The sequence below is a fragment of the Bubalus kerabau genome, chromosome 10 (genome assembly GCF_029407905.1).
Source record: "Bubalus kerabau isolate K-KA32 ecotype Philippines breed swamp buffalo chromosome 10, PCC_UOA_SB_1v2, whole genome shotgun sequence".
Taxonomy (NCBI): domain Eukaryota; kingdom Metazoa; phylum Chordata; class Mammalia; order Artiodactyla; family Bovidae; genus Bubalus; species Bubalus kerabau.
Window position 1 is genome coordinate 29,859,532 of NC_073633.1, and position 18,785 is coordinate 29,878,316.

General features: G+C 37.8%; 2 gene segments (V, D, J or C); both read right to left on the bottom strand.

The window, feature by feature from the left end:
- Window positions 1-4,750: 4,750 nt before the first annotated feature.
- On the bottom strand, window positions 4,751-5,438 carry LOC129622043 (T cell receptor delta variable 1-like). The segment is given in 2 exon segments: window positions 4,751-5,274; window positions 5,390-5,438. Coding segments are annotated over 2 exon segments (573 nt in total).
- Window positions 5,439-16,854: 11,416 nt separating this feature from the next.
- LOC129622044 (T cell receptor alpha variable 26-1-like) lies at window positions 16,855-18,039 on the bottom strand. The segment is given in 2 exon segments: window positions 16,855-17,225; window positions 18,000-18,039. Coding segments are annotated over 2 exon segments (411 nt in total).
- Between the last annotated feature and the right edge of the window lie 746 nt (window positions 18,040-18,785).

Below are 18,785 nucleotides of genomic sequence, written 5' to 3' on the forward strand. Positions count from 1 at the left end.
ATGACTGAGTGGCTTTCACTTTCACTTCAGGTGACTCTAGTAAAGAACTCACCTGCCAATACAGGAGACTTAAGAGACACAGTTTCAATCCCTGGATTGAGAAGATCCCCTGGAGAAGGACATGGCAACCCACTCCAATATTTGTGCCTGGAGAATCCTTTCGACAAGGGAGCCTGCTGGGCTATAGACCATGCATTCACAGAGTCAGACATGACTGAAGTAACTTACCACACAGCACACACATCTTACTTGTAATACCTCTGTACTCATCTGTATTTTCTTGGTCCTAAACACTCTATAGAAGGGTTTAACTATCTTTGACTGCTTTATTGCAGTCATATGATTCTCACTTCTTCATCTCTTTAGTTTTCATTTGTATCCAACATTCCCATATTTAAAATTTACTCAAAAGCCCATATAATTCAAATGTTTATGAGAGGCTGATACAGACTAGGCACTCAAGAATTATCTGTTTGCTGAATGAGCCAATGGATTTATTGAATTTAATGAAAATGTTATGTTGAATACTGCTTAAATTATTTAAATTAAGGGATTTGATTTAGGTTGTACCTGAATGGCCTATTGGTTCTCCAGCCTTTCTTCATTTTAAACCTGAATTTTAAAATAAGGAGCCCATAATCTGACCACAGTCAGCTCCAGATCTTGTTTTTGCTGACTGTAAAGGCTCACCACATGCTAGTAAAGTGATGCTTAAAATTCTCCAAGCCAGGCTTTAGCAATACGTGAACCATGAACTTCCAAATGTTCAAGCTGGCATTAGAAAAGGCAGAGGAACCAGAGATCAAATTGCCAACATTCGCTGGATTGTCGAAAAAGCAAGAGAGTTCCAGAAAACATCTACTTCTGCTTTATTGACAATGCCAAAGCCTTTGACTGTGTGGATCACAACAAACTGTGGGAAATTCCAAAAGAGATGGGAATACCAGACCACCTGACCTGCCTTTTAAGAAATCTATATGCAGGTCAGGAAGCAACAGTTAGAACCAGACATGGAACAACAGACTGGTTCCAAATAGGAAAAGGAGTACGTCAAGGCTGTATACTGTCACCCTGCTTATTTAACTTATATGCAGAGTACATCATGTGAAATGCTGGGCTGGATGAAGCACAAACTGGAATCAAGATTGCTGGGAGAAATATCAATAACCTCAAATATGCAGATGACACTACCCTTATGGCAGAAAGTGAAGAAGAACTAAAGAGCCTCTTGATGAAAGTGAAAGAGAAGAGTGAAAATATTGGCTTAAAGCTCAACATTCAGGAAACTAAGATCATGGCATCCAGTCCCATCACTTCATGGCAAATAGATGGGGAAACAGTGGAAGCAGTGTCAGACTTTATTTTTCTGGGCTCCAAAATCACTGCAGATGGTGACTGCAGCCATGAAATTAAAAGATGCTTACTCCTTGGAAGGAAAGTTATGACCAACCTAGGTAACATATTGAAAAGCAGAGACATTACTTTGCCAACAAAGGTCCGTCTAATCAAGGCTATGGTTTTTCCTGTGGTCATGTATGGATGTGAGTTGGACTGTGAAGAAAGCTGAGTGCCAAAGAATTGATGCTTTTGAACTGTGGTGTTGAGAAGACTCTTGAGAGTCCCTTGGACTTCAAGGTGATCCAACCAGTCCATCCTAAAGGAGATCAGTCCTGGGTGTTCATTGGAAGGACTGAAGTTGAAGCTGAAACTCCAATACTTTGGCCACCTGATGCAAAGAGCTGACTCATTTGAAAAGACCCTGATGCTGGGAGGGATTGAGGGCAGGAGGAGAAGGGGCCGACAGAGCATGAGATGGCTGGATGTCATCACTGACTCAATGGATATGGGTTTAGGTGGACTCCGGGAGTTGGTGATGGACAGGGAGGCCTGGCGTGGTGCGATTCATGGGTTTGCAAAGAGTCGGACATGACTGAGCGACTGAACTGAACTGAAAGAGTTTCTCCATCCTCGACTGCAAAGAGTATAACCAGTCTTATTTCTTTATTAACCATCTGGTGATATTCAAGTGTAGATGGTCTCTTGTGTTGTTGGAAAAGGGTATTTGCTATGACCAGTGTGTTTCTTGACAAAACTGTATTAGCCTTTGCCCTGCTTCATTTTGTACTCCAAGTTCAAACTTGCTGAGATAAGTTTGCATTGCTTCCTGAGTTTGCATTCTAATCCCCTGTGATGAAAAGAGCATCTTTTTTGGGTGTCAATTCTAGAAGGTACTGCAGATTTTAATAGAACCGTTCTTCATAGATCTCTTTAGGTTCCATTTTAACCATAGTGCCACCATCACTGAAACATCCATTCATCCTGTTCTGGGTCAAGAGATTCCTCATACCCAAATCTTCTCCAAGGAGCCCTCTAAATGGTACTCCCTGGATGACAATAAAAGTTTGAGACATTTTTCACAGTTTGGAAAGTTATGTATGTCTCATTTCCCAAAGATTACAAGCATTGGAACAATAAAACCTGTCTCATAGGGTTTTGATATTTAGATTAGATAATGAATCGGAAATGCATTCTGTAGTTCCTGACATATAGCAAGTTCAGTAAATATTAACTTTCTTTATTCTACTAAAACTTGCGTTTGCTTCAGTGTCCAGATCTGTGATCTGCTTCCCCCCCACCCAACCCCCTCACAACATCAGTTCAGGGATGGAAGCTTCTAGGACATTTACTTAATCTCTTATTTTCCTGGAGACAGTCATTATTTTTCCTTTATCCTTTTGATATCATATACAACTAGCTACATTGATACATTGATCCACTCAGGGTGCTGAGAGGACATAGATGAAAGAGGTGAGGTTTGATTTTGGTTTTCCTAAAAATAGTAAAATCAAGGTCATCTTGCATGTTTACTACCTATTGGATATAATATTTTTGATTTGGATCTCTAAGGTTTTGCCACTCTGGTTAACTATTTTCTCTTCTTCTTGATTTATGAGCTTTTAATATATTCTGTATTTGATTCCTTTTTCAGAAATGTCTTTTTCATATATTCCCTTCCATGCTGGCATTGACTTTCCACTCTCTTAGCAGTGATTTTCAACAATGACAAAAAAAAAAGCAATTTAAAAATATACTTTCATGCTCATAAGAATATCCCTTGCAAGTTTTATTTGTTTGGTTTCTTTAGAAAATTTACAAATGCTTTCCGTTGTGACTGCTGTTGCTTGTGATGATAGTCAGGTATCACTCTTAATGATATTTCCCAGAATACAATGCCATCAATTTCCCATGAGTATTAGCAAGATTTTTTTCCCACTAAAATAGACCCTTGGATTTGTCTTCAGTGCCTTGCAAACTTCTGCTAAAACCATACCAGTTGACTTGCAGAATTTCTTATTCATCTTTATGACTGTCCACATAGCAATGCTCCTGAATAAGCAGCTTGCTTTATAGGAAGTCAAGTACAATAGTGAGTGGGTTCTTGCTATGATAAAGAGCTTATGGAATGGGTAATGGATTGAGGTAGTTATAAACCCTAGTTACAATCATGTGGTCATTTGCAGTAACAAAAGCTATAGTAGTTATAAAATTATTTTAATTTTATATGAATATATTTATGTATACATTAACCATTTTTAACTTCCCTCTCCTGTTTGTCTGCCTGTCATAACATAAAATATGCCACTACAAATTAATCTTTATCTCGTTGTATCTCAGTAGTTAAGAATCAGGATTCAGTGGGAGAGTGTGATTTAGCTAGAAGAGGAAAGAATCTTAAACGGATAAATGAATTTGGTATTCTCTTTGAAGGAGACAGCTTGTTTTTGGTTGAATGAAGAATAATTGCATTATATTAACAGGAAGCATAGTTTTCCTGTGGTATTTATTAGAAAGTTGTGGTATTCAAAGAGGTACTGATGAATGCCTAGTTAACAAAGAGGGAAGTTAACCAGTTAAGCTGTTATGGTAGGTTTCTACTGTGTCAACGTAACAATCTGATAATCTATTTCCCAGGATTTGCTTCCCTCTATTGTTCTGGGTTAGGTTTGGCCATGAAAGAGAGTCATGTAAGTTTTGGAAGGTACTTATGATTAAGTAGCATGTTTCTATGTTCCTCAGGTTGGTGCAGGGCTCCAGGCACTATGGCAATACATACTGTTGCTGCTGCTCTGATAGTTCAATTTACTGTTGACTTAAAACCCCTTGACCTTCCACCAGATATCTTACTCATGTTCTCTTTGTATTAGACCAAGTATGCAAGTAGCATGATGGCAAATGACATCCACTTCTCCTGAAGTTCACCCACTACTGTGAGCCCTAAGGAGGTTAGAGACAGACAAGTTTTAGAGTGTCCTGTGGGTTCCATTGTCCTCATATATTTCCATACATGCCACAGTTTCTCCATGCTTATGTCCACATCCAACTTTCCTTCACAAATGTTATTCTAGTTGACTTACAGTGAATTCAACTCAGTACCAAATGCAAATGTAACAGTTTTTATTAACTCTTCCACCAGCTCTACCTGTTGCCTGTGTTCTAATCCTTATAACTTATCTCTTACTCTACATCACTGGTGGTTCTCCTCCATTTGTGCCCCAACACGAAGTCTGAGGGGAAAGGACTAAGGAGATGATTTTCATGACAATTTCAGCTTCTAGATCCAGATTTGTGATGTGAGCCTCTTTAGGTAAAACTGCCATTCTATATTTTTATGGGACAAGTTTTCAAATTTAGACTTTTGCACATGTTCTGTGTGGCTGATTTAAAGTCAAAAATTCAGGAGGAGAATGTATCAGTAGAAAGTTACTCTAGGCACCTGCTTCCAAATGACATAGAAGGAGCTTTTATTTAGAATTAAATCTTCTGATCCAGGCCACAGATGAAGCAACCGCAGAACTACCATTTCTTGTCTGGGGTCTGCAGGTGTGTATTTCAGCCTGGGTCCCGCAGCAGCAGGGCTCTCTCTTATTAAGCTCTGGGGGTTTTGTTCAGCTTTTCCTATTACTTCAAGCACTGTGAGTTCCCAGAGAGCGCAGAAGTACTTTGCAGAGTCTTCCAGCTCTAAGTCTGAAATCGTGAGGCTGATGGATTTACGTGAGCTCTTAAAATTTACAGAGTAGCGGCCATACCTTGCATTCTGTCTAGAAGAACCCAAACCAATAAGGTGAATTATCTCTCCACTAGGAAGTTGTTTGTACCAAAAAATGTTGTAACTGCTCTGAGTTGTCTCATATTGACAGCTCAGTGTGACTATCTCCCCAACTGGACTGGAAATGTATGGCTGGTCTTGAGTAACTATCTGGGCTACACTGGATCCTGTGGGGAAAATCAGAAAACAGAGATGGAGCAGTGAATAAAATAGTATAGGAATTAGACTAAAAAAATCCAAGCTGAAATCATAAGATATTTGCTTCTCTTTTAGAATACCTACCAGAGAAGATGAAGGCCAGGAACACCCAGGGCAGACTGGAGAGCAGCATGAGGCATGGATTCCCCTGCACAAATGTGCCTAGTTCTGCCTCAAGCTGAGAGTTCAGTGTCTGAGTGCCTGGCAGCGCATATACATAGTATCTGGTTCCTGTGTGACCCCTTCAAACAGGAAGTGGGATTTGTTGTGTTCATAGGTGACATGGTCTGTGCACAGACAGGAAAAAAAGTCTAGCTCACCACAAACCTTTCTTTATCAATTTTTTCCTCCACAGGTAATTAAAGTAGGCTGTGCCTGAAAGGGGGCTTTGCAAAAGCTATTATTTTAAAGGTTTGAACTGAATGGAACTAAAGAACAAACAAGTTGATTTTCACTTATAATTATACCACAGAATAATTTTGCCATCCCATTTAATATAGGATTTTTGTTTGTTTGTTTGTTTGTTTGTTTTACGTTTTTATTGGTGTTTGGTTACAGCAAAATGAAATGTGCTTTGACAGTGCAGTTCAGTCGCTCAGTTATGTCCGACTCTTTACGACCCCATGAACCGCAGCACGCCAGGCCTCCCTGTCCATCACCAACTCCCAGAGTCCACCCAAACCCATGTCCACTGAGTTGGTGATGCCATCCAACCATCTCATCCTCTGTTGTCCACTTCTCCTCCTGCCCTCAATCTTTCCCAGCATCAGGGTCTTTTCAAATGACAGAGGAATGAATAAAATGTGTTACTTATGTACAATTTTATTATTGTTGTTCTTTAGTCACTAAGTAGTGTCTGACTCTTTGGGATCCATGGACTGTATTCTGCTAGGCTCCTCTTTCCAGGGGATTTCCGAGGCAAGATACTGGAGTGGGATGCCATTTCCTTTTCCAGGGATCTTCCTAAGCCAGGAATCGAACCCATGTGTCCTGCTTGGCAGGTGGATTCTTTACTGCAGAGCCACTGGGGAAATCCCACAGTGAAATTGCTGAGCCATGAAAAAGAACAAAATAATGCTGTTTGTAACAATATGAGCAGAACTAAAATAAGATTTAGTATAAGCAATGAACCCTTCTTATAATCTACTTATTTATTAGTCATTCATTTAGCCTATACTTACATTTCTCCATCCAAAATCTAAATACTCTATATAAAAACTCACATACTTTCAGCGAAAGGCAGTCTTGTCCAAAATTTTTAACATATTTTTTATAGGTTTTAGGGCTCTATTTGGTTTTTTTCAATACATAAAACCATTTTGACATAAAATGATAAAATATCAGTCCTTCTAACTTCCAGAATCTATTCTCTTTTTTATGTTTGTATGAATTTATAACAAGAATAAAATAATCATTCTTTTGAAACTTGATATTGAACCTTATTTATCAGACTTTAAGGAGGATCAGGATATTCAGTCCCATTCCTTTCATGAGTAGAATTGTACTTCTTAGATCATGTGTCTTAGAATTGTCCTCATGTTATTTTTTATGTCTCACTGGCCCAAAGTGTTCAGTCTCACTAGTTAGTTGCTTGTTATTTTTTGGTTTTGTTAAGTAAAATTAAGATAAGCATGCCAGTTCTTTCTGTGCCAGAATACTATAATGCACTCCAACAAAACTTGGTATCTACAGACTCCAAGCACACACTATATGTCTACAGCACAGAAGGCGATGACTGAAATTTTGTAAACTGTTATCCGTTCATTTGAATGTAGCTGTCAACTTTCCATTTGGTTTTACCATTTTAATGGATGAATTAATATAAAAGAACCAAAGGCAAAAAAAAAAAAAAAAAACAAAGAAAAGAAAGTACAGACAAGGTCTCTAAAACAGTGCCAACTCCTTGCTTTTAAGTTGCTTGAGTGGTGTTGTTAATGACTGATGCATGGAGGAGACTGCACGATTAGTTGAGACACCTCCTCTGTCCCATTTCACCTCTGAGTGCTTACAGGCAGCTAATGCTCTGGTTTGCATTACCAAACCTACTTGTATTTAAGTAGAAGAGATCACGAATGTCCACAGCAACTGGGCAGCAGCATGGTATTGTATATGTAGGCATATATAATTATAGATATTATATATATACCACAAAATTGATATTGATAAAGTATTACTAAAATACAGATGATAATCTGATATATTAGCTTTATATGCACTCTTTTTTTATACATAGCTCTGAAATTTTATCACAAGTACAGGTTTTTGTACCATCACTAAAGTCATGATGCAGAATTGTTCCATCTCTCTAGAGCAAACCACTTTCACACTGCCTCCACCTCTGCAACTCATGATAACTCCTAGCAACTATTGATCTTTTCATCTCTATATTTTGTCCACTCTCAATATATATTGAGAATGCTGTATAAGTAAATTCATACATTATGCATGCAATTGTAATAATATGGCGTGTAAGCATGTATCATGTAGTCTTCTGAGATACTTTTTTTCACTCAGCATTGAGATCCATCTAGGCTGTTGCATGAATCAATAGTAAGTTTCTTTTAATCACTACAGACTGTCCCCAACTTGTGATGAATCAACCTAGGATTTTTCAAGGTACGGTAGTGAGAAACCTACATATGCACTCACTAGAAACCATGCTTTGCATTTTTAATTTTTATCTTTTCCCATGCTAGCAACATGCTGTATGACCTTCTCTAGTGATGCTGGGCAGCAACAGCAAGCTGAGCTCTCAGTCAGCCCTGGGATCATGAGGGTAAACAACTGATCCACTTACAGCCATTCTGTACCCATACAGCCATTCTGGTTTTCACTTTCAGTACAACACCTTTAAGATTAGGCCAGGCAAAACTCTGATGCGCAGTAGGTTAAGTATATTATATGCCTTTTCCACTTACAACATTTTCAACTTAAAGTGGTTTATTTAGACTTAACCTTATAGAAGTTGAGATAGATCTATGAATAATATTGTACTGAATGGGTGTACCACAGCATATTTATCTATTCACACAATGAAGAACGTTTGGCTGGGTTCCAGTTTTTGGCCATCACATATATAGTTTCCATGAATATTCAAGTACAAATTTTGTGTGAGCATAAGTTTTTCATTATTCTATTATAAATGCCCATAAAGGAGTGTGATTGCTGAATTGTAAGGTGAGTGAATATTTAAGTTTATGTGGAACTGCTAAGCTGTCTTCCAGAATGACTGTTCCATTACCTACCAGCAATGTATGAGTGATCCAATTTCTCTACATCATTGCCAGAAGTTGGTATCATCATTATTTTTCATTTTAGCCATTAAGAAAGATGTGGAATGATATTTCATTGTGGTTTTAATTTGCATTTCCTTGATGATTAATGATGTTGAACATCTGTTTACATGCTTATTTCCCTAACACATGGCTCTTCCACGAAATGTCTGGGTGAACCATTTTCCATTTGGACTACTTGTTTTCTTCCTGCTGAGTTTAGACAGTCATTGTATTCTAAATACCATCCTTTGATGAAAATACATTGTGAAAATATTTCCTGCCATTCTGTGGTTTGTCTTTTTTATTCTCTTAATAGTATATTTCACAGAGCAAGCATTTTTACTCTTGATGACATATTTTATTTTTTATGGATTGTGCTTTGATGTCATGACAAAAATCATTTTGTCCAACACTTGGTCATGAAGACTTTTTTTTTCAAAAAGATTTATAGTTTTAGATTTTACACTTGGATGTATGGTCCACTTTGCAATTTTCCTCAAATTTTTGTATAAGGTGTGAAATTTAGGCCAAGATTCAGTTATTTGCCTAGGAATATCCAATTGTCCCTAAATCATTTGCTCATAAGACTATCATTTCTCCATTGAATAGTCATTGCACCTTCGCCAAAAAAATCAGATTTCCCCACTTTCTCATATCCCCACTTGGGATGAACAGTAGCATTATCCTGTTAATGATTTTTTTATTATCTCTTTTTATTGAACTTTTTGTCTGTATTGGAGTATAGCCACTTAGCAATGTTGTGATAGTTTCAGGTGGACAGCAGAGGGACTCTATCCTTTTAACACTTAGCAACTATTGTTTACTTTTTTATTCTTTATATTTCTAATTTGTGTTTTCTCTTTTTTCACCATGATAATTCTACCTAGGAATATAGTTTATTAATCTTTTTAGCAAAATTAACTTTGTATCTATGATTATTTCTATTATTTTATTTATGTTTTACCAATTTGACATTTTTATTATTTTCTTATTTCAGTTTATATTAGTTATAATTTGTTCTTCTTTTTCTATCTTTTTTGCTGAAAGCTTAGATAATTGTTTTGCAGCCTTTTTCTTTAGTAGTATAGGTATTTAAAGAGGAATTCTTCCTATGTATATTAGCTGTATCTCATAACATTTATATGTATATGTTCTCACTATATTTTCTCTCACAATATTTTCTAATAGCCAAGTAATTATTTCTTTAACCTATGGGTTATTCTAAATTTCAATGCCTCAATTTCAAATATTTGGGCTTTTTTTTCTTTTAAATTTTTTTTTTTTGGCATTTCTAAAGATATCATTTTGCTATTGATTTTTTAAGTCAATTCCACTTTTGATCAAAGAATAAGTTCTATATAATTTCAATTTTCTTAAATATATTAAAACTTTTTATGCACAAACTGATGTGTGCGTGTGTCTGTGAGTATATTTCTGCACAGAAGTAGGTGGCTGAGTCCCCAGGCTGGGAAGTTGTGATGTGCAGTGAAGGCTGTTTGACACTCTTATTGAGGGAAACTGTGAGTCTTCCTTTTTTATTAACAACCAAACATATGGTTATCAAGAGTGCAGGGCCTTAACCAGGGTGCTGCTGATACCATTCCTTTAATATTCCTTGCGTGCTCAGTGGTGTCCAATTCTTTGTGACCTCATGGAATATAGCCCATCAGGCACCTCTGTCCATGGGATTCTCCAGGCAAGAATACTGGAGTGGGTTGCCATTTCTTTCTCCAGGGGATGTTCCCGACCCAGGGATGGAACCTGGGTCTCCCACATTGTAGGCAGATGCTTTACTGTCTGAGCCACCAGGGAAGTCTGTAGGAAGTAGTCAAATGCACTCTTCTCATAAGTACAGTTCAGAATGGAAATCTCTCTTTACTGGACTGTTTCCTGGATTGAGGGCTGTGTTTGAGATTAAGAGCAAAGACAAGGGTCTGTTTTTGCACGGGTGTGGTTGTGAAGAGAATGCTGCTCCCATCTCTAAATTCAAAATGTTTTAGATGAGGGAGACTAAGGAGCAACCACAAGAGAGAGAAATATATTATACTGGTCAGTTTTTAGTTAAGGCCATGTGGAAGGGATTTTCACAGAGGCTATTGCTTCCTTAACTAAAATGGAGTGTAAAGATAATCATTCCAAAGCTCCTTTATAAATGTTCCTCTCTCTCTTCCATTTCAACAGACTTTGAAATTTAGACAAGATGAACTTCCTTATCTGTTATTACAGCAAACCAGAACCAAGCACCAGATTCTGGGATAATGTTAACGATAAAGATGTTGGCTAATAAATCTCACTGACTGCATAGCATGCCACAGTGTTTCAGGAGCCCTTTAATATTTAAGGATATGGCAGGTACTGTTCATTGTCTACAAGTAGATTTACTTCTTCATCCTTACCAGAATCCCAATATTCTGTTTGTTAGCAATGTTCCTAGAGAAAAATGCGTAACTTCCCCAGACTTTCATAGCTTGGGATCAGCTTGAATTCTGTTGTAATCAATAAGATGTAAGCCTCTTGAGCAATTTATCACCCTTTCCTATTCACTAGAGTTTTCTCTTTTCCTAATAATGCCAAATGTCAACGTGTTGGTACCTTGATACTACATGCGTTTCATGTGTGCGAAGTCACTTCAGTCATGTCTGACTCTTTCTGACCCTATGTACTGTAGCCCTCCAGGTTTCTCTGTCCATGGGATTCTCCAGGCAAGAATACTGGAGTGGGTTGTCATGCGCTCCTCCAGGGGATCTTCCTGACCCAGGGATTGAGCCCGAGGCTCCTGCAGTTCCTGTATTGCAGGCGGATTCTTACCGCTGAGCCACTAGGGAAGCCCTGATACTAAAGATCAAAATCACACATTTGTACCTCAGATAGATGAAAAAGACAAATGACACATTTCTCATCTATGATCTATTAATAGAAAGTCAATGCTTACACATGGTCAGAAGTCATGCTTGTTTCACAAATGTGTTCTTACTTAAATATTTCAGTAGCAGAAAAGGAAAACTAGAATGAAAGCACCTGGAAATTTTAGTTTTAGTTTATTGTCACCTTATAACTAAGAATTAATAAGAGGTCATCATGTATCATTTTAGTTTTTATTGGAGTTTTATATTCATATAAGAAAATGTAATATAAGGGTCAGTTCACACAGCATGGTAAATTTTCACATAAGCAACACCCTTATAACCAGCACTCAGATCAAGAAACAGCGCATTATCAGCCCTTCAGAGCTCCCTTTATGATACTGACCCATTTATAACAGTATTCTGATTTCTACCAGTGTAAATTAGCTATGTCAGCTTATGCACCTTATGGGAATGACATGTTTATTGACCATTTGAATATCTTCTATTGTCAAATGCCTACTTCAGACTTTTGTCTTTTCTATCAATTTGTTTGTTTTCTTGTTGATTTGAAGGAGATATTTTGAAATCAAAATGAGCCCTTTGATAGTATGATAATATATTTTATAGCTAATCTTTGCTAATAAAATACTTTTATAATTAATAATATTAACTTTGATAACAATAATGCTGTAAATATATTCACTGCTGCTAAGTCACTTCAGTTGTGTCCGACTCTGTGCAACCCCATAGACAGCAGCCCACCAGGCTCCCCCGTCCCTGGGATTCTCCAGGCAAAAACACTGGAGTGGATTGCCATTTCCTTCTCCAAAATATATTCACTAAGGCAATGACACCCCACTCCAGTACTCTTGCCTGGAAAATCCCATGGATTGAGGAGCCTGATGGGCTGCAGTCCATGGGGTCGCTGAGGGTCGGACACGACTGAGCGACTTCACTTTCACTTTTCACTTTTCACTTTTATGCATTGGAGAAGGAAATGGCAACCCACTCCAGTGTTCTTGCCTGGAGAATCCCAGGGACCGGGGAGCCTGGTGGGCTGCTGTCTATGGGGTCGCACAGAGTCGGACACGACTGAAGTGACTTAGCAGTAGCAGTAGCAGTTACCCTTTAATAGATTTTCTTGTTATCTTTTTAACTCTTGAATACTTTTAATGGCAGTTTTAATATACATCAGTTTTTTAATGAAGGGTAGTTGGTTTACAATGTTGTGCCCATCTCTGCTATACAGAAAGTGACAAGAAAAATGAATGTATATGTGAATATAGACTAGTTTTGATACTTAGCCATGTTTGTGTCCTGTTTAAGAAATGTGTACCTAACACAAGGTAATGAACAAGTTTTGTATTTTTTCCATTAACTTCATACATTATTCTTATATTCAGATCTGTACTCTGACTGCTATTTACATATGAGCTGAAGGCCATAATACACTTTTCCATAGGAAAAATGATGGAATGTCACTTATTGAAATGAAAATCCTTAATCCTTGGTGCATAAAGGCAAATGTTTTCCAATTTTTAGTGTAATACAATTTCAGTATTAATTTTACCACAAAATTTTACTTTGTCACCCTCTCCATCTGCTTATATCATTCTCCTTTATTTCAGTTTTTCTTCTGTTTTTAGAATTTTTTTAATGTTTTATAGTTACCACATATTTATTACTTGGATGATGCAGTTTTATAAACTTTCATTCTAGTTACTAAAATGAATTATTTTCAGAGGTTTTCTACTCCTCTTTGTGCCCAGAATGCTTTCTTTTCCATGTGCTGTATTGTATGTACACTTGTTATTAGTTAGTTTGAGAATCACTTAGTATGTTGCCTGTTTTATGCAATTCTGGTGTAACAAATGAATTAGATATTCTTCTTACTTTAGATTCAGTCCCTCAGATGTGCAAACAGGCAGAATTTGCAAAATGTTAGAATCCTCAGTGTGCACTGCTAACAGTCTCTTCCTGATTCAACTTATTAATGTATTCGTTGTAGGGAAAAACAGTTAAAAGACACAGTGAGCCATGGAGCTCCAAGTTCCTAACTCGGTTATTTTTCTTGTGAGATCATCTGCTCATGGTGAATCTCTATTGGTAGAATTAGTGATAGAACTAATGACAGTTCTACTAAACAGCACTCATTAATTCTGTGATTTCTAAAGATACATTTGGTAGAAGGTTTTAAAGCAGGACACATTTGGTATAAGGATAGCACATGATTTTTTTTTTTTTTTTGGTAAAGATTATTTCTGAATGAAGATGAAAAAACGGTAATGAGAAAAGACTTTCTAAATCTGTTCACCACGTTTGGGTTGGCAAGCACTGTGTTTCCAATGGCCATGGGTTGCTGAAATACCATATGGACTTTTTACACCTTTGTTGGCTTATAGTTATGGAAGATGACATAAATGAGAATACCAGTTGATATCCAAATAACTATTTTTTGTATCCATTTTTCTAAAATTAGGAGAATTCCCTGCCTCACTGGGGAAATGAGTTAAGCACAATTTAAATCTTTAAAAATATCTGGTGTTAACCACTTTATGAGAAACGCAATGTATTGGGAATTTTAATGGAAGAAAGAATTTTGTGTTGGAATAAACTAAAGTTTCACAGGAAGACCTTAACAAAGTACTTGGGGACCTATCTCACTAACAATGATAGGAAAGAGGAGTAAAGAGAGGAAAGAAGAAAAAGAAAGAGGAAGAGTGGAAGGAAAAGAAAGGGAAATAGAAGGATAGGATCAATGAGTTTATGAATGAATAAGTATTTTCAAATATACCCATCTTCATTGTGAAATCCATGTGATGTTGACTTTCTCTTCTATTTTTAAAAAAGATATAACTCACCTTTTCAATATTTTATTGCATTCCTAGCAATGAGCGCCAAAGAATTGATGCTTTTGAACTGCGGTGTTGGAGTAGACTCTCGAGAGTTCCTTGGACTGCAAGGAGATCCAACCAGTCCATCCTAAAGGAGATCAGTCCTAGGTGTTCATTGGTAGGACTAATTCTGAAGCTGAAACTTCAATACTTTGGCCACCTGATGCAAAGAGCTGACTCATTTGAAAAGACCCTGATGCTGGGAAAGATTGAGGGCAGGAGGAGAAGGGGACAATAGAGGATGAGATGGTTGGATGCCATCACTGACTCAATGGACATGGATTTGGGTGGACTCCGGGAGTTGGTGATGGACAAGGAGGCCTGGCATGCTGCGGTTCATGGGGTCGCAAAGAGTCAGACATGACTGAGTGACTGAAATGAACTGAACTGAACTAGTAATTATTAGTAACATCAGTCATAAATATTTCTTTACTCAATAAATATTTGTTGAACACTCACTATTTGTTGGGTACTGTGCTGATTACTGAGAACTTCAATAAACAAAAGGAATGAAAAGATATGTTTCAGGAAAAGTGAAGTAAGGAAACAGAAAGTGAGCTCAAAGGCCATGAAGAGGAGGAAATGAGTGAAAAAGTGACTGGAGGGATATGCTGATTTGGAAAATGCTACAGCACCTATCATTGTACCTTCCAAGATTGAGTACAAGTATCTGTTCATTCATCTCGGACTCACAAATCAAAGCAATTTCCAAAGAATAAACACAGCAATATACCTTTAGGTATACATCCTATGCAGTAGGATAGATTTCTCAGTCTTTTTGATGATCCAAGAACATTATGTTAGTGATGCCGCTCACATCAAGGGCCAGAATGCCTCCCTATTACTTTCTCTGTCTTGTGCTCTAATTTCCTCTATATCTTTTCTCTTGGGGAAAATGTGTGGCTAATAAGGAGCTAGGGATGTTTCAGAATCCCGCTACAATCAGTAAAAGATATTTCTACTGCTATTTGGATATTTAGAGGACTAGCATGTCTCTTTACAGAATTAAGGATTATTGCTTTTCTTGAGTCACAACATATGCCTTTTGTTCTAACACTTGACATTTTGCCCTAAAATGTGTGTCACCTTCAGCTATGGGAATTGTGATTCATTCCACTGACTTTCCAGTTGACTCACTGTTTCAGGGCTTTCTTCTTACTGTTGCTTCCAGGAAGGCCAGATTGAACTACACATGCTGAGATTTTGGAGCTTGACATTGGCAGATTTAAAAATAAATATAACTGTGGGTCTGAGACATATTAAGATAAAGATAGGCAACTTTTAAAATCTCTTTGAGGCTTGGCTTTCTGAGAGGTACCATAGATCTCAGAATAACTCCCTAAATGGTAACGAGGATTAAAAGGTACATTTAGGGCTTTCTAAAAGACACTGATTTTAAAGCTAAAAAGAAATAAATTTTTGATAGATTTGACAGTGTAAGAAAGGTAGTATGTTAGAATAAAACAAACAAGTAAATATGAAAGTCAAAATATCATGTAAGATGTCAAAATAATTCTAGCAAACAGAAATAAAGCTAAGTTAATGGAAAAAATGGTCAAAAGATAGGAACAAGCATATGAACAAGGTTGATGACAGAGTGCCAATATACAGAGAAAACGTTGCTCGAAAGCACTAGGATCAGTAAGATGTCTATAGATAAAGTACATTTGGATTGTTAAAATGAAAAAGGCTGGTAATTCTCAATTTTTAGAGGATGCGAAGTACACCTTCTCACTCCCTGTTGGTTGAAGTATAATTGTTTATACCATTTGAATGGAAAGTTGTCACTTTATTAAAAAAAAAAATTAAATGCACCTTGTTTTGAAAATAGCCATTCCAGTTCAGAAATTTCATTACAATAGACATGTCCTCATATATACAAAAGTCAATCTACAAAGTTGTATAAAGACAACACTCTTAAGGATAGCACAGTAATAGAAACAAATACTTATTAAGGTAAACATAATTAATAATAGAACGTTTCAGAGTACTACACAGGTGTTATAAAGAATGAATTGGAGCACTTCCCAGGTGGCACAGTGGTAAAGAATCCTCCTACAATGCAGGAGACAAAGGAGAACAGATTTGATCCCTGGATCTGGAAGATCTGGAAAAGGAAATGGCAACCCACTCCAGTATTCTTCCCTGGAAAATCCCAAGGACAGAGGAGCCTGGCAGGCTACAGTTCTTGAGGTCTCAAAGAGTCGGACATGAAAGAAAACTTTGGAACAGGAGAATTATTTGTATTCTTCTCACTTTTAGGTTGAGACTAACACACTGGAACCAACATTTTATTGACATGAGAAAGAACCATGAAAAATTGCTAATGCTTCTCACTTTATTTCTATGTTGCAATTGGGATTCTTAGTATTCCCATAATTCCCAAAATTCTTCTCAGCCACATCAACAAATGATGCACTTCTTCCTTGTCCTTTTCTTCTTTTCTTTACCCTTCTTCTTACCTTCTCCTTCCCTTCATTTTCCTCATCTCTTACTGCTCTCTGACTCTCCTTCTAGATAACTCTAGATTTGCTCTAGTGACTGCTCCCCCACTGTGTCCCCCCTTCTTCCCACAAGAGAGATACTGCACAGGTGCAGCCCCATCTGTCCCAGTGTGCCTCTCTCAGGATGCAGTAGTACACAGCGGCGTCTCTCAGGGTGACCTGGGGCAGGACCAAGGTGCTGGACTTTCTGTCTGAAGCTATGGTCAGAGAGACCGTGCTGCTGTTCACTGTGCCTCGTAAGCCATGAATGACATACTGTGGACTCTGATTGGGATTTTGTCGATACCAATGTATATACTCATTTCTACCAATGGTAGAGTGGTTACAAGGCAGGGTTACATCCTCTCCTTCAGTATAATCCATGGAGCTGGGCTGGGTGGTCTTAGCATCAATCACAGTTCCTGGGGGGTTAAGAAATCAAATTAGTTCCAGAGCACAAATAAGCATAATTCTATGGATCAAGTGCATAACCCTCTCATAACTGCCTGGTCCTAACCCCTACTCCTGTGTTTCTATTTATGTCCTGGAAAAATATTATTGGTGTTCAATATTGGACTGCAAGAAGATCAAACCAGTTATCCGAAAGGAAATGAACCCTAAATATTCATTGGAAGGACTGATGCTGAAACTGGAGCTCCAATAATTTGTACACCTGATGAGAAGAGCTGACTCATTGAAAAATACCCTGATGCTGGGAAAATTGAAGACAAAAGGAGAAGAGGGCGTTAGAGGATGAGGTGGTTAAACAGTGTCACAATCTCAATGGACATTAATTTGAGCATATTCCAGGAGATAATAGAGGACTGAGGAGTCTGGCACACTGCTGTCCATTTGGTAATAAAAGTTGGATACAACTTAGCGACTGAAAAACAACAAAATTATTGAGACCAAAGATATGTGGCAAGAATCAGAGGTCCACAGGCTTTGTTCCATGGGTCCCTGGCTCAATAAACCCATATATTTCTTACAACCTGCTTACTGCTAAGGACTCTTCTGGAATCATAGCCAAGGTTTAATATGTCATGTAGAAGTTTGTGTCCCTAGCAAATCCATAGATCAGTTCTCAATTCCATCACTATAATGCTGAATAAAGCACAGGGAGAGGAGTAGCGAGCAAATAACTCTTTGTGGTCCTTTGCCCTCAAAGTCATCCCTTGTAGACACAGAACACTTACCCAAGGTCAGAAACACTGTTACTCCAGTCACCAGCCTCATACTTCAGGGACAAACCAGGATCGTGGGCTCAGAGTTCAGGCTTGAGTCTGAGCCTTGGCTTAAGGAGGCTCCAGAGAACAGAGGCAACAGCTGTTAGTAAAGACTTACAACCAGTGCAGATATCGCTGTGTTGTTGCTAGGACCTTCTCAGCCAATGATCAAGCAATCCCTTATCTAGGTCTTCCTCCCCTGTCTTAGTCATGTCCCCAAAATATGGTGAAACATCCCCAGCTCACAGTGAAATCATCTCTGCAGTTAAATGTCTGCCTCTGGTAAAGGAATACCAATCACAATGATGTGTCTATGAACAACCATTGGTCTTTCATTTGTTTCTTAAGAAAATGGCTGATGCTCCATGAAGCTTGCAGAGCATAATATTTAATCCCAGAAAAATGTACTGAGCTCTGTGTAGTAAGACAATTAAAATTTCCATCCATATTCCAGAAAATGTATGGAAGATTCAAAAGTAGGCAGTGATGTGCTCTGAGAGATGGAAAAATAAATAACATTGAGACTAAAAGCTACACATCCTGGAGCTTGGACCTCTTGGACCATGATTCTTGGAATCATGCATCTATCACCATCTAGGTAGACATTTTTCATGCATCTGTTCTTAATATACTAACTGACTGACATAGATAGAGTTCACCTCATCCTCTCTGAACAGTGGTCCATAATCCTCATGTTCCCTATGCCTATGCTTGTGGGTGTTGTATAGCAAGGATGCTAAGGCAGAGGAATAGACA